The following is a 22,379-nucleotide window of genomic DNA, read 5'->3' as shown; positions in this document are numbered from 1 at the left end:
AAGATGCCCTCTCCATGTCAAACTCACAGCCTCTACATGAATGTTATAGAAAAATATTTTGGAAATAATTTTTTATTGTAGTGAAAAGATACCATCACGTTCATAAGTATACACACACACACACACAAAAGAAGTATCACTGAAACAGCTCACACTCAGTGAAACCAAGGCCCATCTCAGAGTGTGCACAGCAGAATACCTTGAAAACCTCTGTGCTCCCAGCTGCCATTCACTGGTGCACCCAGCAGGAGCAGCACCAAATCTCCCCGGGCTGGCAGCTGAGCTGCACAGAAACAAGTCCCAGGCTGCTGCCCACCCTGAGCCCAGCAATTCTCTGCTCTGATCCCAGGCCCCGGGGTTATGGGGTGGCTCAGCTGTGTTGCTGCAGGGCCATGAGAGTGGGCTGTGCCTCAGAAACTGGACCAGCTGCTCTGACAGCCTGTGGGCCAGCCAGTAACATGGGGCCTCTGCCTCATAACATCCGGTCACAATGTTCAGCAGCACTTTATTATTTCCTGCTGTCTGGCATTATTTGGCTCTCAGTGGTTTATATAAGCATTTCTTTGACAGATGTGTCATCACCCATCCCCTGCCACTCAAGGCAAGAAGGTTCTACACAAGTGATCCAGTGGGGTTGTCCAGGACACGTAGAGAAATTGCATTGAAATATTCTGTTGTTTAGCTAAGCTGCCTAAAGACAATCAAGCATTTCTCACTAACACCTCAACTCTAGAAAGTATCAGGTGGCTGTTGGCACACTTGGGCCGAGAACTACAGATGTGGAAATAAATCACTTGGCCTTTTTTGCTAGCACAAGCTAATGTGATTGTAATTGGTGCCCTGACCCTGACAGCTGTGTTAATGACTTAAACAAGAGACCTTGGGTGACTGAACAGAGCCCCAACACAGCTTAACATATAGTCAGAACTCTTTTCATAACTTGAAGATAAAAATCCATCTCTTTACTTGGAAGTCCCCATCTCAATTCAGCTATTTCAAAATGCTTCAGGCTGACTTCTTCTGTTTAAGGAATTCTATGCTGATTTGCAATAAACTAAAAGTAATTTCAGTTTTTCCCTTCCCTGCAGGAAAGTGCTGACATCTACCAAATGTGCATGGACTTAAGGACCTGATTTTGAAAGGGAGCTCATGGCAGGCTATTGCCCAGTTCCGTAATTTCAAATATTAGTTGGCTGAATTCAACACTGAGTAAACACTAAACATAATTTAGATATAAAAGAAGGGGCACAAATGCCAGTATTTCATAAGTATTTCATTATTAAAACTAGTCAGCTTTCTATTTCACTAACTAAATCCATTCTGAAAACAAGCTGGGAAAGAAACACACAACAAATTAATAATGCCATTAACTTACAAAATATGAAACAAAATGTCTACATACAAAAAAAGTAAAAATCAATGTTAGTCACTTAAGCTTCACAGAACATTTGTATGATAAAAGCCCTTCTGTGCCCCAGCTTCTGTGACTGCCAGAATGAGCTGGAGAACCAACCATCCTGGCTTTAAAGCCACTGTAGTGTGCTGCAGAAGCACTGTCCTGCCTGGCCAAGGCTCCCTGTGGGGTCACTGACAGGCAGAGGTGATGCTGATTTCCAGGGAGAGCCCTCAGGGGGCTGCAGGCTTGGTGCTGTCCTCTGCTCCGCTAATGCCTGGTGGCAAAATGCACATCAGACATCTGTACAGAAGAAAAGCTTTTCCAGGGAGGTTTTGTTTGTCTGCTTTAAAATTTTGTGAATGGTTTAAAATAATTCTAACATAACTCTAGCACAATAGTTCTCCCCTATACCTCATACCTTTGCAAATCAAATATTTCCTTCTGCTAGTGTTTTATAGCCACAAAATTGCCCCTGGAGCCTCCAGTGAGGGGATAAAATGCCAGGCAGGGATTTCCAATGTGCATTTTATTTTGGTTGTGCATGTATCTTGTATCTTTGTATCCTTGTCTTATCCAAGAAGATTTTGTTTTTGCTGTTGTATACAAAATCTTTAAATGTCCATTTTGAAGTTAAAGAAAAATGAACTTTCATAAACTCTGCCACTTCTGATCATCTCTTAAAAGTGTCACTTTACACAGAAAAGCCAGAAGAAATTGAGATAAACAGACATCTGTACATTTTAGCCATTCATTTAGAAAACATCTGTATCCATCCATGCAATGTTAAGACTATAAGTAACTTTGCAGTTACATCTGAGCCCATTTCTGGGGCAGCAAGGTAGCATTTATCTCCCATGTGTGTTCTATCATTTTCTTTTTTTCTTAAAGCAGCTTCCTGAAATGAAAAACAGAAAAGCAGTGATTAAGTTTATCTCTTTCAAACACTGGATTCACAGTGTTATTCACAGATTCAAGACTTATACAAGGCAGCCCTTACTACTTTCCAGCTGTGGAAAATCTTGATGCTGATCCTTTTCAAGATGTAAAAATGAATGACTGAAATGGAAAAATGGGAACTGCTGTTCCTTCCAATTAAAAAAAAATATTGCTGAAGATCTGGGAATACAAGTTTTTTGCAACTGTATATATATTTAATAGGATGCCAAGGAACTGTATTACAGTATCTTTCAAAGTAACCCAGCAAGTTGTGGTTTGCTGCTTCCTACAGCAGGAATACAGTTCATGTGAGCATGTATGCAAACAATTCAGTCCTTGAGGACCTTCTTTGTGCTTACTTTCATCAAAGCACACAGCTCAGATTGATTGATTGTTTGGAATTGTAAAGTTTCTGTTACAGTTGGTGCCCACATACCAGACAGGACTGCACCAGTGATCTGTCTGGTGTTGATCAGTTGCCAGATCTTGAGAACTCAAGATAAACAAGCATATTTTTTTTTAGGTTTTTAAAATTTCTGGTTTTAAATGTGCAATGGGAATTAGATCAGAATAATTAATAAGATTCTATCTGTGCTTTCAAGGACCTAAACTGATGTCAGAGCTCTGACACCCATTAACTCTGGGATTCCTCTTCAGTGTTTTTTTTTCCTGGGTCTTCTGGGATCATTAAATACCGTAAAAGGGATGAACATCTTCAAAAATAACATTGAAATCTTAGCCTCTAGTCTCCTAGCTTGTCTAGAACCTTAAAAAATAATATAGTAATGTACTAAAGTCCACAGGACAAAATATCAAAGGAGTTAGTTATCCAGACAAGACATTTCACTCACATTTGATGCTGCCTAACAAATTCTGCAAACTGGCGGTCTTTAGCGTAGAGCTCTATAATTCGAATTCTGTCCTGAATTTCCTAGAACACAATAAACAGAATTGTAAGTACATAATAGAAATCAGAATGCTACTGAAATAACTGATTTCTGGGTTTTGGGAAATAAAGCTCCTATGTGTCACTATTTCAAAGAATGGAGCTTGAAATTGGGCACTCCAATGCTAAAATTCCTATTTATTTATCCATATTTTATTATAATTCTTATAATTATTTTAGTTTTTTTTTTTTTAAGTGAAGCACTTCATTTGGATTCACTAATACTGTTAAATCAAAACCAGGGTTTGGACAGAGTGTAGCATTTCAACAGGCTTTAACAAAACCATTTATCTCTCAGAGATACTTTGCCTACCACCAGCCTACCAGCTACATACTGGATTCACACCTCTCACAGTTGCTTAAGGATCTGTGGTTAGTTCTGGGATGTAAATCCTTTCTCTTTAGCCTTCTAAAGTAAACCTTGGATACTGTGTATACAGGAAAAAGTAAAATGCGATCTAACCTGCAGGTTATAGAAGGACTGAAACTTTAAAAACAATCAGAAAACACCCAAAAAAAAGCACCCTGTGAAAAGGCCTGGATGTACCAATTTTTCACCGTGCAACTACTCTTACAAAAGATAGCTGGCCTTAAAAGGTGAATGTTGTGTCAAACCTCCCCAACTCCCATGAAGTTACTTAAGGGATCAGCTCCTTTATTACGTGAAATTAGAGGTCAGAACCATAACTTTCTCTAAAAGCAAGGAGGGAAAGCAAGCTTTTCTGTCTTTTAAGTAATTGCAGCAGCTGCAACCTGTTTGTCCAGAGCATAGACACTGGGGAAAGATCGGGCCCACCTCTGAGGTTAGAAGTGTGGAATAACCTTACTGTTTCCATGATCTTTCCCATGCCACTATGAAAACAAGGTCATTTACCTCCTTAGTAAGCTCACTGTTTTCATAAATGTGCCTGATCTCTTCACTGCTGTAGTCTGTGGATGTCTCTGCACTGGTAGAACTGTAGGACGTTAGCTGCGGATATCTCCGGTAATAATGGCTGTAGCCAGTCGTGTCACTTTCATACATGGGGTTGTATTTAACTGCATTCTCAATGGACGAGAGGCTGTCACCCTGCCTGGGGGAGCAATAAACACACTGTGAGCTTCTCTGCAGCCTGGAAGGGCAGCAGATCGACTAAGGAAGCCTGGCATTTGGAGGTGCCTGCACGTCCTGTTGCTTGTAAACTGTGCGATATAAGACTTAGGACAGAATTATCCTTACTGTAGCTGATGTGTTGTAAAATATTAGATGGTGTCACCTACCCCTGGGAGTCCCCAGTATCACTCTTTGTGTACTGGTCTCGAAGGGTCCTGGCCAAGAAGAAGATGACAGCAGAGGCCACAAGAAGGAATCCTGCCACAGAAGCAATTGCAATGCCCACAACCAGTGGCTCCGACACATATTCCTCACAGTGCTCCCCTCTGTACCACCAGTTCTCTCCCACGCGGCACCTGCCACAAAGAAACACAGGGAAATTACACACCAGCAAAAGGTTTGGTTAATATATTTAAACTCCTGTTATGATGTGCCCTCAGTTAAGTCACCTCAGTAAGTATCTTTGCATTGTCCACTTACCAATTTTCTTTATTATTCTTATTATTATGAACATACTTTTTGGTACATAATAATGTAACAGTTTGAGTTGAGACAGACCTTTAAAGGTCATCTACACCTCCTCAATGAGCAGGGACATTTTCAACTAGATCAGGTTGCTCAGAGCCCTATCCAATCCAGGGATGGTGCATCTACCACCTCTCTTGACATCTCAGTGGTGGTGTTTCACCACCGCCACTGTAAAAAGTTTCTTCCTTATATATAGTCTGAATCTACCTGCTTTCAGTTTAAAACCATTACACTTTGTCCTACATCAACAGACCCTGCCAAAGAGTTTGTCCTCACCTTTCTTATAAGCCCCCTTTAAATATTGAAAGGCCACAAAAAAGGTCTCCCAGGAGCCTTCTCTTCTCCAGGATGAACTATCCCAATGACAGAACTGAATAAAGGTAGGTAAAATAGCCAAAGGGTAATGCATTTGTGGTGGGAAATCCCTGTGCTTTATGAAATTTACAGTACCCTGTGAGGTGTTAAAACTGGAAGGTGTTTAGACTGATGAAAAACTCCCGCCTTGATTGAGCCTTGTATGTGATATATCAACACTGCAAAGGTGAAAAGCAGTTGTCTTTATCCTCTTGTAATGCAAATGCCAGTGAAGGTGTGTTAGCCGAGTAGAATGTCCCTATTGTGTTGTGACCTTCACAATGGCTAGATACATAAAATAAATGGCTTAAGGGAAGCACATGTCCAAGACTGTATCTCTGGAATGGTTGCCCAAAACAGTATTCAGCATTTCTGCCTTAATGTTGTTTAGAACATAGGAGCTATAATATTGTTATTATTGACTTTAAATAGATCAGTAAAAATTATGTATTTGCATTATATGTGTTTGGGAGTTTTTTCCATAAAAACTCAAAGTATTGTAATCTATTATGATCATGGACAGCAATGAACCCTGTTAATAGGAAACACCAGTAACTTAACTCTTCTCACATAATGATCTGAAACAGTTTCTGAAAGTAGTAAGCAATACTTCAATTTTTTCAAGAAGTTTTTAATAAATACTGGCTGGAACATGCTTGGTTTCAGATACTTACCTGCTTCTGATTAACACTATCACACAAACATTTAAATGTATAATGTATCTGTGATAATATCCAATTTTAAAGTTTTAAGACCATTTTATTTCTTCTGTTAACTGTTAGCAGTTTAAGAATGACTTTGGAGAAGTTCTAGGTAAACTTTAAAAAGAAAATCACATGAAGTAACATTACTAGTAGTAATACTCTTTTTTTGTGGTAGTTTTCTTAATTTTTGTCAATAGGTACATTTTATTTTTAAAAATAGATTGTTACATTGTTTGAAAAGTAAAAAAGTAAAGTGCCATGTCAGTGGCATCACCAATTTGTCTATATCTTGCACAGTCTATTTGATTACCTGCAAAATACAGCAGTCCTGTTCAGATGCATCTGTATATTTTTTTAGCAAATATCTGGGGCCTGTTCCTTTATCCTTTTATGAAACCACATGATTTTTCCCAAATGTGCAATGATTTACTTTTATGCTTTTTTCCAGACCAAAAGCACTATATTTAATGTATTTATGCACTATCAGTGTGATGTTCAGGTACAAATTTCTGTCATGGATTTAACTCTCATAGGTGACATGACACTATCAAACACTTTGCTACTTGAGAAAACCTCTGGAGGTAAATTTTTTGCCCAAAGGTCAATAAAAGTGATTTGAACAACTGAGTGTGTTCCATTACAACTGTTATTCCTGGTTAGTTTTATTTTCTGATGTTTCTGTTCTATTAATTTGTTACTGTCTCATTTATGATATATACATAGGAAGACTAATGTTAATACTAGGACTTGCACTGAGCAGCACAACATTAATGATAACCACAATCTACTCACTTGTTGCACAATATTGTACAGAATTTTGGACAAATCTTACAGAATGCTACAACAGAGGAGACAATAGAAGTTTTCATGCAGGAAGCACAGCTTCCAGCAGCAGGGTGACCTACCTACAGATGGCCCCTTGCCCGGGGCTTATGTCACACTTGCCATCGTTGAGGCAGAAGTTTGGTTGCAGATCACAAATGCTGTTGCATGGCAGCCCATCGATGCTGAGGTAGCCAGGATTGCAGACACACTCAGCCTCCCCACTCCAGCGATTTACTAAGCACTCAGAGAACTCATTGCAGGCCTGGAACTTGCAGGGATCTGCCTGCTCACCTGACAATACACAGAGCAAAAACTGTTAATGAAAGGGGAGAGCCCTAACTGAGACAAGGTGTTGGCTGCCCTCTTCTTTAATGGCCACTTGTTAATCCAGAAAAATCCAGTGCGTGTCTTTCCTGAGTAACAAAAGGTTCTGCCAAGGTGAACAAGCACTAGCAAATATTCCTCTGTCCATACATGCCAGTGGCATGGCTAAGACCACCCAACAAACAGTAAAAAAAGCAAACATGAAGTGATCTTTTTCATACTGGAACAGACAGTACCTCATATTTTCTCTGTCTGCTGGAACTCTTACAAATGAGTAAACCACAGGTAATCTCCAGCAATGGAAAACCTAGGCAGCATATGGGGAAGGGCAGAGGGATGTCAGGCACTCACCATCTGCTGTGAGGGGATTTGCCTTTTTGTCTGCAAGGAACACAAGCTTGTAGCATTCAAGATGTCTCACTTGTATCAGGCTTAAGAGGCTGGCATACAGCTAAACAATCAATATCAGAACATTTGTCATGCTAATTCGACCATCTTTAAAAGAGACCTTTCTGGGAAGAACAGTTACCATATGTCAACAGGTCAGCACTTTTATTTTTCTCTAACCTTAAAACATGAGATATTTCTGGGTTGCTTATATGGTAAACTATGGCTAACTTGGGCAGGGGAAAAAAACCAAAATAACCTTCTCCCTGTATCAGAGGAGTGAAGCAAGAGGGCCTGTCACTTTTTGGTGACCTTACCCCAAGCATGAGGCAGCAACTGTTATCTGTGCAGATGCCCACCTGGCAGGTAAACTGGCTACCACCTGTGGGAATAACCATGTGAAGTTCAAGCCACACATGAAAGTAAGGACAAGAGAGATGGGCACCACTGCTCTCCCTGAGCCGTCTGCTCCCCCACTCCCCAGGTGAAATACAGGGGCATTATACAGAGTATTCCATCAGTAAATTTTTCTCCATAAATCTGTATGGACCCCATACAACTTTCTCTCTCTGGGTCCCACTTTGACTTTCATCTCTTTAGTCCCAGAGCAGATTTTCATTTGTTTGTTTTTACTGTATGAAAGACTGTCTTTCTAAAGCCCAGCCTGTGAAAAGCAGAGGACAGCCTCTGAGCTGTTGGGATCCTTAGCTGTTAAACCAGAAATTTTTCTGGTTCCCTTGCTATATGCTGCATTTCCCTGCTGTCCTTACCCGATTCCACATCCAGGGAGTATTTATCAATGGCCAGGTTCATGGTGTGATATGCAGTGTTGCAGAAATCTTCCAGGATCATGTACACAGCGTTGGTGACATTCCGAGGCACAGGTTTGGCAAATTTCATTCGACTGTTCACCACAATGCTGCCATTTCTGAAGTTCAGGATTTCCAGATTCTGGAATCCCGTCAGATTTGACTGAAGGTAGGGCACCAGCTGCAACACAGGGGATATGACAGAAAAGCTGAATCTTTGAGTCTCCCTCTACTCATGTCAGTTGCACTGTTACTGCAGTAGACAATTAGAGTCAGAATGATTTTATCCAAATCCTACATCAAAGGGATTAACCTTCACCCAGCTGAGATCTGTGCTGGCAGCCTGCCAGGACCCTGGGTACTTCAGGCAGTTCTTAACAGTATACCAATTTGCAAGGAGTTTCTAAAAATCTACAATTCAGAAACACAGTTCTCAGGACACACGTTGTGCTCTCCCTTGATCTAATTACCCAGAATACTCGTAATTTCACGGGGTTTTTCCTTCAAGCATGTCCCCCTTCCCTCTCTCTGCTTTGCTCTCTTTATCTCACAACAAAATGTTTCAGTCAGAAGAGGGGAATTTTCCATTTAAAATTTGGCAGTTGTTGCTGTGTGACTCCAATGAGGCTTTCCAAGTCATCAGCCAGGTTAGGAACAGCTTAGTTCCCTGAGCTACCTCTTACTTGGGACAGGTTGAATGTGTTGCAGAAAAGCAACCTGCTCACAGCCCCAGGTTTTTTTGCATCTTTCTCCCTAGACTCTGAATACAGAGCACTCTGGAAGCAAGTCGGGGGAGTGTGGTAGTGACTTCAGCTACACTGGTGTATTTATTGACACCAGCAGAGCAGCTGGTCCATGAGGCTAAGGAGAACTTCTTTAGCCAGACTATTGCCTGAATAAAAGATGAACAGCATCCCACTACCCATTTCCAGACAAAATTTTCACCACAGAGGGACACAAATCTTACATGTAAACACCAGTTTTAAGTTGCTCTCTGCCTAAAAAAGGGAGATGCCTAAATATTATTTACCAACAGTTTTTGTCTCTCTGGTTACAGACATTTAGCAGAGAATTGACTCTCACCAGTTCCAAGAATCGCTGCTCCAAGGCCTTGTATTCAGGGGAGTTTTTATTAAACAGGTCCTCTGAAAACATCATGTTGGTAACCCGAAGACTGAAGAACACAACTAGAGCTCGGGATGGGACGGTGCTACTATAGTGAGTTTCATGTGTGGCCCAAGCCACACTGGCCATCTCTGTGGACTGGACACGAGTTGTTAGCTCCATGTGACTTTCAGTCATTATCCTTCCCTCCTCAGTCTGCTCAGGAGAAAAGTGGACAGTGCTAACACGACCCAGGTCTATTGAAACATCCAGGACTCTTGTTGTTTCATCTCCCAGCTTTGCTGAGGTAGCCACAGACAATGATGGCGTGGACCCCACAGGAGGGAGGTGGGATGGAAGCTCAACAGTGCTTGTAGTTACACTCACTGTTTGATAATCCACAGCTGTGCTGAAGCTCATGGAAATATGTGTGTCATGGTCTGTACCATCCTGTCCAGCATAGCCCTCTAGGACAGTGCTGTGATCTATTACAGAAGGAACTGCAGCTGTACCTTGAGTAGCTGCTGGCATTGCTGGTTGCACTGTCTGATCTAAGGAGGTTTCTAGTGCCCTGTCAGTAGGCCAAACATCATCTGGTTCCTTCACTGCTGATCCAGGAGTGTCTTGGTCTACCAGTGATGAATCCAGGGCTTGCTGCTCTTCTGTGGAAGCATCAGGCTTTACCACAGAAGGATCTGCAGTCAGAATAGTCTCTAAAGAGATTGTGTCCAAGTGTCCTATTGTAGCAGCTTCTATTACATCTGGCTGCTTCACTGGGAATAACTCTTCTACCACTGCCCTGTCTTCGCTTTGATGTTCAACTGCTTCAGGGATTATGTTCTGGCCTACACTAGACTCCTCAGGTTGCTCCATACTGACAATCCCTGTAGATGTTTGGAGACTATCTTCCACAGACAGATCTGTATATGGTGGTGAGACAGGGGCCTCTCCAGTTGGCATGACAAAAGAAGAATCATACATGCCCAGTGTTTCTGTCTGTGTAGATGGTTCCACAGACGATGGCTCTTCTGTCTGTAACAGAGGTACTTGCAGAGTTGTAGTCTCTGGAAAGACAAATATTTCAGACTCATCAAGGAAATCTTTTATATTGACTATCCCTTCATTCTCATCTTTGGAAAGATCATAATCTAATTTATTCCCAGAGTTAAGAATATAGTCTAAAATCATGCCTTCAGGAATATCCTCAGTTTTGATTAACAAAGACTCATTGTCATCTTCAAGCCAGCTATCAGGACCAGGGTAGAAAACTGGTTCCAGTGTTGCTTCTTCCCAAGGCCAGATACTTGATTCCATTTCTTTTCCTGAACCATCAAAAGCTGAACCAGACCCATCATCATATATAACTCTATCTCCAAAAAATATATCAGTTTCGTCTTCCATAGGGGGGACTTCTAAGGGAAAAGGAATTTCTTCCACAGAGTCTGCACTGTCACTGCCCTCAGGACTACCTTGGATTACTTCTTCCTTCTCTTTAATATCAGTCTCTACGACTGATGAAGAGGCCACTGTTGGTGCAGAAAGCAGAGGAACTGCAGAGTCATCAGTAGATGGAAAATCTTCAGGCACAAGGTGAGAAGGACTTAAAGGCAAAAGTTCTTCAGATAGTCCAGAATCTTCAAGCATTAAAAATAAAAACAAATTGACAATTAGATGTTATTTATAATTAAAAGTGTCAAATTTCATTAATTTTATTATCTGTAGATCTGCGTTCCACATTTTCCATAATACATCTTGGCATTTGTATGCCAAAGTCATAAGAATCCCTGTGAACCTCTCCCACTTTCCATTCAGATATTCTATGGGCCAAGTCAAGGCATACAAAATTACTTCTATGCTATTTAACAAGTGCCATGTATGTATCATTTCCAGAAGAGAGAAACAAGCATTATTAGTTATTACAAGGATTTTACCTTGGTATACAGTTCTTGGATACGTGTGCACACAAAAGGTAAAAACTGGCAGAGAAAGATTTTTAGACTTTTCTCAAAATTCATTTCAATGAACTATAATTTGGTGAGTATCAGGAAACACTGGTATCCAAATTTAAGCTTCAGTCAATGGCATTAACTTACCATCTAAAGAACTGGGGGCTGAAAGCCATTCCAGAGAGTCTATAGAATCAGGCTCTAGCACTGGTACAGTGACTAAATGAGAAGTCTCTAAATTCTGCCCATCAGGCAAAGAAGTGACATCAGCCTCTGAGGAAAGTGGAGCTTCGGGTGCCAAACCAGCCTCATAGTCAATGTTCTCTGGTCTTGGCTGGATTTCATTGTCACTGGACTGCTCACTGTCCGAGGTGGAATCTGGTTTGGTGTAATCAAAGGGCAAGGCATTGCTGACAGTCGACTCATCTGCAGAAGGACGTTCAGCTAAAAAGGTGCTGTCCTGGAACACAAAGCCTCTATTAATATTTTCACTATTACAGGGGAAACACTGATTGTCTGCACTGGGCTGAACACACAAGAGGGGTTAACAGCAGGCAGTGGCCAAGGCTCGGACTACTGCCTCTGAGGGAGCAATGCACAGCAGCAGGAGGAGTGGCAAATACAGACCCTTGCTAATCTTGTGCGATACACGTGTAAAATGCACATCCTTCTGACAAATGTCATGTCCAGTCATGTCCATCATAAAGGGAAATGAGACATTCAGATTGTTTGGAGTGCAGCACCCCTTAGGGTATTAAGAGATTTACCATCTATATACAACCCTATGTCATTTCCTATGCTGAAAAAAATGGATCTGTCCATCTCCAACTAAATCAAATAGAAATCCTGTTTGCTTTCCTAAAGCATGATGAGGTTCTATCAGCTATTATTCATCAGCCACACAACCAACACAGTAATTCTAATATTTCAGTTACTATGATACATGGAACAGTGTATAAAGTGAACTTTGATGGATGCCTGCCCAGTCATCATTTATTGATATCTTTTAGTTTGTACCCATGAGAACCCAGGAGAAAGACCAGAACACAATGAAGAATATTTAGAAGCTGGAATAATTTAGTCTCAAAGCCAAGATGCCTGTGCAGGAAAAAAAAAAAAAAATCTATCAGCAGTAATGATGAACAACAATGTGCATGCAGAATGCATTTGTGAATTATTTGAAATGTGAAAAAATAATTTGTTGTTACATCTCCAGTTTCCACACTGTTTACTTACTATTCCACATCCCAATTATTAGTTGGTTTATAGTTAAGGTAGTTAGCATATTTCATCTTTGAATATTAATCTCTTACTATGGTGTCTGATGGGGTAATTATATTGGAAAAAAGGCAATAAAGATATTAAGTTATTTGGTCAAGGTTACAAAAGCAAGCTGATAGCCTAAAACTCAGGAATTAGTACTTTACATGAATACCTGCCCACAAATAAATGCTGTGCAGCAGTGGGATATGGAGAAAAACCCTGTAGGATATGAAAAATTGCCAAGCAATTTCAAGAAACAGCAATTTACCAGGGACTAAAAAACTGCCAATGGTGACGAGTAAAGCATACAGTGGACACAGGTTTCTGTAACATGTATTTCAGCTCAAAACCACAGTTACCATTTCTGTAGCTCACCATTCCTGTCAAATCTCTTTCTATTGCTTGACCAGCAGGAATAACAGGAAGAATCCAAATACTTTTCAATCTGAAATTTTATTCCCGTTTGAAATGTGGGTGAATTAAATTTTCAGCTGAAGTCAAACTGCATTTTAATGCTTTGGAAACAGGCCAGTTAAGTTATTTGTTTTTCTTAAATTACTTGTTTGCATGTATCGATCACATTTAAAAATTCCAGTTGTTATGCCACCACACTCTCATCCAATTTTTTAATTTATATGGTAACAATCAGTTGAAAAATATATATACCATAGAGACATGTGCTCCAGCAATTTTATTTTTGGCAAGACTAATAAATAAAGCTGTAAAAAGAGTTACTGTACAAAATTAGAAATAAATTACACATATAAATTCCATAAAGAATGAACTAGGACTACCAGCAATCATTTCTCAATACATTTATTTAATGTAAGCATTTAGTTGCCAGGGATTGCACTTCATCATTTATTTGAATGTGGATGAATGCTCCTATGGCAACTAACATTATTCAAAGATTCTTGTTACAGGGCAATATATTATATTAACAAGTTTAATATCATATTGGCTAGTTCTGGTTTTCACCAATATAAAAGGCTTACAAATACGATAGGTAGCTGTAAACACAGAACCCCTATCCCTGACTTTTCATTTTCTGCTGCCAGAAAGGCATTGTATTCCTCAAGCCAGAACATTCTACGGGTTACAATATAAACAACAAGAAAACATGGATTTCAAAAACTAGACCTGATTTTACTTTTAAAGAGAACTGCAAAACTCAAAAGGATTAGTTGTACCATCTACTAGCAACTGGATAGTGAAATCATGACAGCCCCATGCTATGTCATGATATTGGTATGCTAATATAAATCCAGCTTATTCTCAAATCACCTAGAGAAAACTATAGCAAAATTCTTTTCCATAGGTAACAGTTTACTTGAGAGCATCAACTTGAACCATTACGGTTCGACATCTGTGGAAGTAATTGATCAACTGTGTACTGTTTAAACGTATTTAGGATTTTCTCATATTTATATGAAGCTACTTTGAAAATTACCTGTGCATGGAAGATTTTACACAGCTGGTTTGGGGATATACTTGATACCTTTTACATAATCAGAGTTTTTGACTGAAGGCATAGAAGCCTTTATTCATAGTCCATGATTAGAAAAATATAACTTCCACAATTTTTTGTCATAATAATATTCCCAAAAACTCTAAAAATTATTTTTAAAAATAAAAAAATTAAAATTAAAAAATTAAAATTATTAAAAATAGTTAAAAATTATTATTGTAAAGCTACCACTACTCTAAAATATCTTCCTGCCTGCATATCTGTCAGAATACAGAATGGCAGAATTCTTTGTCTTACTAAAATAAATATCTACAACATTTTAGACTAGTTAGATGTCTCCAGTAAGATGTCTCCAGTAAAGAGAAAGCCCTTTTCTGAAAGTTAACTTAAATTCATGTTTATCTACACCATATTTAAACCACTATGGTAAACCCACATGAATTTGTATTTCAGACATCAATGATTAGATTTAAAACTCAGCAAAAACTGTCATGAAATTAATGACATTTTTCCTACATTCATTGTAACAATATTTGCATTCTGTGAAAATGAAGTTGGCTAAAATTAAATGTGGCTGTGTTCATAATATTATCACATGATGGACTGAGTGAGAACCTACCACCCAGCACAAATGGACCTGGATTTTAGGGCATGATCTGAGTTCATTTCTTGTTGAAAGCACATCTGTGTTATAGAACAGAGTGGAGGGCAGAAACCAACTGTCCAGACAATGATTCAGCACTCAGAAGATCACTTGATCTCAGATTGCTGGCACTTAACTCAGTATCTTTGCTTGAAGTCCCTATCTACAGACATGGTCAGGGACACCGAGTCTCCTGTCCAATACAGAACTCTAGTCTGTGTCTTGGATTATTCCAGAGGTAGTCAGAGGATACAATTACAATTTCAAGAGACAAAAAAAGGAACCAGTGCTAGTTATTTTCCTTTGCTAGTATTAGGAGGATGGACATAATTTTAAAACCAAATTGAGAACATGCTTTGAAAGAAATAGAGTAACAAAAGGAGCTTATGGAACTTAGTATTTTATCTCTTCTAGCAGCCAACTTTAGGATTTACATCTCTTTCTTCTTTTCAAAGAAAGGTAGTATCATGGAAGGAAGAATCATGTCTTTAGACATGTTTACAGTCAAAATAAGATGATCACAGAAAGCTGTTGGGCAACAGACACCAGAATCATCAGATGAGAGATTTCACCAGTTTTTACTCCAATATAAGGTGCACCTTAGTACTTCCTCTGGATGAACAACAGGATAGAGAAGCTCTGGGTGTTGGCTACAGTTCTACCTTGCTGAACTAAGTTGTTCAAATGTGTCCAAAGGCCAGTGCCCAGAACCATACTCACATCAAACTCTGGGCGCTCCAGCACGACTGGATGCTCAGTAATCCAGGATGGGTCTTCCGATGTGGGGTGCAGTATTTCCTTCACTGTGGAAATACAAAAACTTGGGATCTAAAGGCTGCAGTAACAGTGCGAGGAAGGTGTGTTGGAAGACTGACTGAAAAATCCTCTCTGATTTCAGATTTGTAGGTTAAATCTCCTCAAAAAGCTTGCCAGAGAGATTTTGTTTCTGGAAATGCCTCCAAATCACTTCCAGGAAGTGGAGGGGAAAGATGAGAACAAAGGGATGACAGCACTCTTCCATCACCTCTAGGGGGACCATTGAATATTCAGCAATAATCTGGGTATTTCATTTGTGCTGCCTAAGACCAACACAGCTAAGTGGAAGGTCACCCTGATGCAATGTGCATGATGTAAATCACGTTGCCTCCTTTTATTCCTATTAATTTTTGAAGACATTACTGAAACTGCACACCACAAACCTCATTTTCAAAATAAAAATTAAAATAAATGGGGGGTTAGGCTAATGGATGCTACTGCTAATGACTTGGCCTGGTTAAGATCAGAGCAAAACAGGCTATAACATGTTGATTTTGTTCTGTTTAATTTTTCAGAGGACAGCTGAATAATTCACTCATCTGAGATGTATTTTATAAGAAGTCAGATGTGTGGCACACCAATGCATCATAATTAATACCCACCATTAGTAAGCTGAAGAGAGTTCGGGTCTAAAGAGATGGAAGCATTTTCAAGCAGAGCACTTTTCTGGAGCATCTCAGCAATATAATCTCGGAAATCACTGATGGTGTACACAACTGTTGGATTATCCTCTATGCCCATGAAGGAGTTGTCCTCCACCTTGTTTGACTGAAGGTTGATCAGGTCCCAGGTGGCATTGCTGATGGCTTTTCCATCAAATGTGACGGCGTAGTGAACTTCCACCCCACTTCAGTTGTACAAAGAGAAAGAACATAGATGAGAAATGCCAGGTTTTCGGTTTTCCTAAGCAAGCAAACACTACATTTTTTCAAAAGGGCCCACATCAATACCCTTTTTAATATAAAAATATATGGCTTTAAATGATCAATAAAATCTACTTGATTCTTTTCATGAAGCTCTCAAGAGAAATGCTACCCAAAACTGACATCTGGTCTGGTCGCAGTCCTGTATTTCTACTAGTGAATGGGAGACACAGCACAAGCACACCAAAGCACTGGCTTTCTGCAAGCATTATTAGTGGGTCCACCAGCACACAGTAGTGAGAGGGGTGATTTTAAGGTCATGCCAATAATAGGAAAGGCTCTGAGGTATGAAAATAGGCCGGAAAACCAGGTTTCATATAACAGCAATCTATAGTAGCAAGTAAGAGCCCTAATCTTTGTCACTGTGCAGTGTTAACCTGCTTGAAAAAAATGTTTTTGATAGCAACAAAATAGTATATAATTCATCTTATAATTGGGAAAGTTTATCTAGACACATTTTATAATTTATTCTGTAACTCAGCTTTGTATCTGTGTACACTTTAGGGTTTTTTTCATATTAACTCTCCTCCATTTTCTTAATTTTCTTTTCCTGAATACATCTGGATGTCCTTTTCCATACAACAGCTTGGGCTGCAATCAGAGTTACCATACACTGGGCATAAGCACAAGAGAACTTTAGAAGATATAACATATTTTGGCTGTAGACAGAACACAAGAAGAAAATGAAGTAACCTATGAAGTATTAGAAAAATGTGCTCTGAATTCAGGTTTTGCTGATTCCACAGAGCTGGGTTGGATTTCTAAAACAATGGCTCTGTTCAGAGAAGTCCTTAAAGCCCCAGTGCCAGATACAACAGCGACAATCTGCAAAAACACTGACTAAACCCAGGGGCCTGGGGTTTTGCTGCCGGCTCTGTCATTGACATGAGCCCACCACAGGCACTGACTGTCAGCCGAGGAAATTGAAAAGGACAGCAGTAGTGAAAAGGCACAGCAAAGATGGAACAGAATATGCTCCTCAAATGTAACATTTAGGTTTAATACAATGTGCTGTCATTCATAATTCCTAACAAATAACTACAAAACCATCCTCTTTCTGGAAAGGGCTAAACATCTGGTGCCTGGAACATAGCCCTTGCGAACAGTTGCATACAGTTTGTAAAAAGATTTGTGTTTCTAACCATCCTTAAAAACTTAGAATGCTCATTCCCTTTAAACTTGCTTATGGAAACTGGCTATGCTGAGTTACACACAAAACAAATTAATACCTTTAGTAAATTAAGGCTGCAGTTCTTTTATTGTCTTATGACATTCTTAACATACTAAACAAGGAAAATTCTGGATTCTTAACTTGCATATGTCTGATGATAAACAAGTCCAGACTTATTCCATGTTCTGCTAAAGAATATTTATTAAAGTTCTGCTAAGGTCTGCAGCACCTCAGGTCTTGAAGCTAAGCCAACAGCTTTTGCTGGAGAACTGTGGGTTTCTTATCTACTCTAATTTCAGTAATAAAAATAATCCCATATCTATTCAAGACTGCTGTAAAGTATGAAGACTTTGAATCACTGTTAAGCAATTTTGTTTTCTTCACAAAAGAGACTCTTATACACAAGTTACCCCAGTAGCTGACTTGTGTTTAGGATGATTTTTCCTAAGGGTTTTTTTAATTATTAGGACTTAAATAAGCAAATTAGGTTTATCGTTGATCAAAACAGATCAGTTACTTGCAGTTTCTGGTAGAACCCTCTCTCACAATATTTATGTTTGATAACCAGCTTGTTCTGAACACAAAACTACAAATCCCAAAAAAACAATGCGCCCCATCTAAACATGTTTTTCCGATCTGTATTATGACAAAATTGAAAAAAAAGTTGTCTTTACCTTTCTTCCTCGGAAGGGCTGGTTACAAAAACAAAACAGAACAGCAAAACCTGTTAAATCAATGTCATAATTTCCTTTAAGTCTTAAAAACTTTAAGAAGTTTGCTTTGGTATTCTACAGGGCATACCCATTTGAAAGCACATACAGGAAAATCCTTTTAAGTTGTACAGTTATTCAGCTACATAAAAAATTGTTCTGCTTTTACAGAACTATTTCCTATTGATCCCAAGGAATCAGCAGAGCAGAGCCATCTCAGATTATTGTAAATAAATGCAGTTAAATTGCTGTCAGTACCAAGAAGATCAAGGCTCACTTATTCTACCTAAAGGTTTCATTTCCAACCAATGGGCTTTTGTCATGCACAGCAGAGAACAGACTTTGCCAGAAATACCAAAGCCATTTCTTTGTCTTCTCAAATGAACCAAGTGCTTGTAAACCTATTAGGCTGCAAGTACCAAGATGGAAGGTTTTGCTGCCTTCCAGGATGAAAACTGGACATAGCCTAGGGTTCCAAACACAAGGCCTCTCTCACTACAGCTGCTTTGTTTACCTACATGTATGCTAGTTAAAATACTCCAGGCAATAAATTCTAAGAAATACAGCTTACAGTCTCAAAGAAAATACAATTTAGATTAACTCATGAACACACTCATTAGATTCTAAAAGTTATATCCAGTCCATTCAAGAAAAATCAGTTTGTGAACCCTGCACTCCAAAAGTCAGACATTTTACATTTGATGCATTAACTTAACAAATTAACTTTAAATGTCACTTTGAAGCACAAATGGATTTGAGGGAATCGGGTCTTTAAAAAAATATTTATAGGAATACAGAGAGTTAAAACATTTCATATAATTTATCAAACTGTCCCCCACCTTTTTTTGATCCAAAGGAGAGACACCTTTACATATCCTAAACACTAACTTTTAGAGCCAGCCCAACTTAACACTAAGAATTTGAAAAAGAAATTTAAATAAACTACATTTTTCCAAAAGGTTTTCTGTGTCCTTTCTTGTTTAATACTTGGACATATTAGAAGTAGCAGATATGAACATATCTTTTAATTCTAGGATAGAATCTTGAACAAGAATGCCTTAAAATCACAGCAAACATTTCATAGAAGATTCTCTTGGGAATGCCAGAAGGAAAAAAAAACCAAGTTCTACATTTCTATTTCAGTTGCATATATAGAGGTACCAAATATGAGAGCACTTGGTTAATATATGCTGAGTTCCCCCACAAAGACACCTGACATCCTGCCAAGCATCAGCCAGCTCATTGCATCACCATACATGATCATGTTCAATCACCATATATGCATCAGTATCTTTTTACCTGTAATCCAGGATGTGGATGTTTTTGTATCCAGGTAGTCTTTCAAATACGCTTTTAATCTATTTTGATGAAAAAACAAAAAAAATTAACACAGACTCTGTTCACTTCTGCTCATGTGGTGAAAAAATCAAAGTGTTTCTAGCATTTTCCAAAAATGCATCTGAGCTGTTATATCAAATAGGTTAAAAACAGTTAAATATTCTTTTATTTATGGAAGAGTAGTTTTGGTGACACTGTTTCATTACTAGAAAAAGGGGAAATGAAAAGTATGAACAACACCCAGCATTACCCAAGAACTATATAGAAAGTTCATGATGGTTTAGAAAGTTTTTAGCTTCCAAAGATCCTTGCCAATTGAGGATTATTTTTCACTCTGTAAACTCTTGTTCTCCTCCCCCATCTCCTTATTTTTAAACTGTCTCTGGTGAGACGTAAACAATCACAGTGCTGCTGACTTTTTTTTCCAAGAGCTTCTATATTCAAGCTCAGAGAAAACCAGGCAAGGGATCAAAGGAGTGGAACATCCATATGCCAGGTGGACGCGGCCCCATCCGACATTTTTTACACACACACATATCATGGCATTGCTACTTGGACTCACAAGTAGGAAAACTAAGATGTGTAGCCTACGTTAGCAACTTGTGACAGTCATGGTGATGCTTTTTGGCTGCAGTGAAGGGTACATAACTTTCCCATCTGGCCCAGGATCTGGCACAGGCTTAGCCCCGGTGAAAAGGATTCAGAGAACCAACCCCAACTAAATAGGGCTAAGAAGGAGGCAAAGCTAGAGAAAAGATAAGCCTCATGATAAGCAGCCATATGACAACTCAGATTCTTCTCCAAAGAGAAAAGAAAGACACACACCCTGCCCCCAAAATATGATGGTAATATAATTACCACCATTATAGACAAAATAAAAACCAAATATTGGAAACAATGGGGAGACGAAAATCAGGAGCCCTGACTCAGATGCTTTTTGCTGCTGTTGTTTTGAGGAGCCAGCAAAAGGAAGTTTGGGAAGGGAATCACCTGAGAAATGAATCGTTCAGATAGCTGTTGATACTCAGCAGCAGATGGGTCCTTCAGCTCCTCACTGTACTGTTCACCAACAACCAAAATGTTGAACTCAATCATCTGCTCAGTTACAGGTCTGACTAGCTTCTCGTCCTGCTTCTTTATCTCGTTATTGATCTGGAAGGAAAGGAAGGAGGGAGAGAAGAGATACCCTTAATGACATGTGAATGCTGCAGTCCAAAGCACAGCGCGTTCACTACAGGAGCCACCAGCACACCTGCTGCCCTTGCACTGTAATGGAGTGCTCATCAAGCCTCAGGGACAAGGCAGCAACTAATGAGGCAGTCTACTAAACAAGAACATTTCCTGAGAATTCTCATATTGAAGATAAGTCTGTTTTCCATTTGGACACCTTCAGTGTAAGTCCATCTCACTGACCTCAGGTACAAAGTGAAGTACAGAGGTGTGGGAGGTTCACAAAGCAATTTAAAGTGCAACCATGGCTACTCAAACATCTCACTTGAGCCCAGTCAGCCTAGGCCATTTTACCCAAAATTTACTCATTTATCACAAGGCTCCTACTAACTATTCCACCTGGAAGACAAGCTACCTTTGCCAAGTTCTACATTTGGAATAACGCTCTGTGTTGTTCCACTTCAGGAGGTGAGGGATCCCCCCCGATATACAATGGGCACTGGGAATGGGAGCTCTGCTGAGCTAAAGCAGTAGGGTTCAACTGCTGTGTCTACATCTGCCCAAAAAGCCCCAGAGCAGTGGCTGTGCAGTGCATCAGGGATGCATGGAGCTGTCATGGTTGCCAAAGGCAGCAGTGAATGCCAAGTTTTAATCTAATTTGAATGACTGAGCATGCTTTCTGCTTACTTCCCTAGTATTTTGAAAACAGTGTACTATTTCTTGTGGTACAGTGAAAGACAGAAAAATAAACTAAAAAAAAACAAAAACAAAAAACCCCCCCCGCAAAAAAAACCCAACAAAACCAAAAAAAAAAAAAGAGATTTGTCTGAGAGGGAAGAGAAGGCTGGCTTGTTAACTTTAGCCAAATGTCTTTTGCTAGAGGTTTTGTCTTTGACTACTTACATAGATATTTGTTGCTTTTTTCCTATTCAAAAGGAAAAAGGAGAGCCGGCAAAAGAGATCTTTTCAACAGAACTGAAGCCTAAGTTATGCCTCATGCAGGAAATGGAAAAAACTTTCTCCACAAAGTTTATCTGTCATCAGTGAGCAACTTCTATATTGTTCAGGAAACTTCTAAAAAATTTCAGTTAAATTCTCTTTCTGGCCCCTCGCATCCCTTTTTCACTGATTAGTTCTGTCCAAAGATCATAAGGACTGGTACATTACTTAAAGTTAGTTAGCATTTGAGAGATACACATTTAGCAAGCATAAATATAGTGGTATAATTTGGCTGTTTGCAACACCATGTAGTTAAAATCATTTATCAGCCCCCCCAAACCTGGTACAGTCAACACACAAAGTGCAGAAGATGAGATTTGCTCCCTCTTGACCTTGTAATCAGCAATGCCTTTTGGCTGCTAAGAACAATGAGGTGGGATGTAACTGTACAAAGTGAAAACACTGTAGCAGCAGCAATCTAATTCCAGCTCCTTTCCAATTTACTGAGTGGTCCTATTCTCTGCTCCAGTAGAAATATTCCAGGAAGTTCTGTTTCAAAAGAAGAATAATGCTGTTCTTGGGACCG

At 39.4% G+C, this 22,379-nt stretch overlaps 1 protein-coding gene across 1 annotated transcript in view; it reads right to left on the bottom strand.

Annotated features, from left to right (window-relative positions):
• Positions 1-1,904: 1,904 nt before the first annotated feature.
• IMPG2 (interphotoreceptor matrix proteoglycan 2) overlaps positions 1,905-22,379 on the bottom strand; it is a 52,679-nt gene continuing 32,204 nt past the window's right edge. Inside the window, exons 9-21 of the mRNA XM_066175184.1 lie at positions 20,675-20,836; positions 19,646-19,704; positions 18,311-18,328; positions 16,145-16,389; positions 15,447-15,529; positions 11,500-11,812; positions 9,386-11,040; positions 8,264-8,483; positions 6,863-7,073; positions 4,539-4,727; positions 4,153-4,351; positions 3,184-3,263; positions 1,905-2,291 (exon numbers count right to left, since the gene is read on the bottom strand). Of these exons, the coding sequence (XP_066031281.1) occupies positions 2,279-2,291; positions 3,184-3,263; positions 4,153-4,351; positions 4,539-4,727; positions 6,863-7,073; positions 8,264-8,483; positions 9,386-11,040; positions 11,500-11,812; positions 15,447-15,529; positions 16,145-16,389; positions 18,311-18,328; positions 19,646-19,704; positions 20,675-20,836 (3,447 nt within the window). The 3' untranslated portion in view covers positions 1,905-2,278. The remainder of the gene's footprint in view (positions 2,292-3,183; positions 3,264-4,152; positions 4,352-4,538; positions 4,728-6,862; positions 7,074-8,263; positions 8,484-9,385; positions 11,041-11,499; positions 11,813-15,446; positions 15,530-16,144; positions 16,390-18,310; positions 18,329-19,645; positions 19,705-20,674; positions 20,837-22,379) is intronic.

This window comes from Chamaea fasciata, unplaced genomic scaffold (assembly GCF_029207755.1).
Source record: "Chamaea fasciata isolate MVZ Bird 193981 ecotype frontalis unplaced genomic scaffold, bChaFas1.0.hap1 SCAF_2, whole genome shotgun sequence".
NCBI lineage: Eukaryota > Metazoa > Chordata > Aves > Passeriformes > Sylviidae > Chamaea > Chamaea fasciata.
The sequence above is the reverse complement of the archived record's forward strand: the minus strand, read 5'-3'. Positions and strand labels throughout refer to the sequence as shown.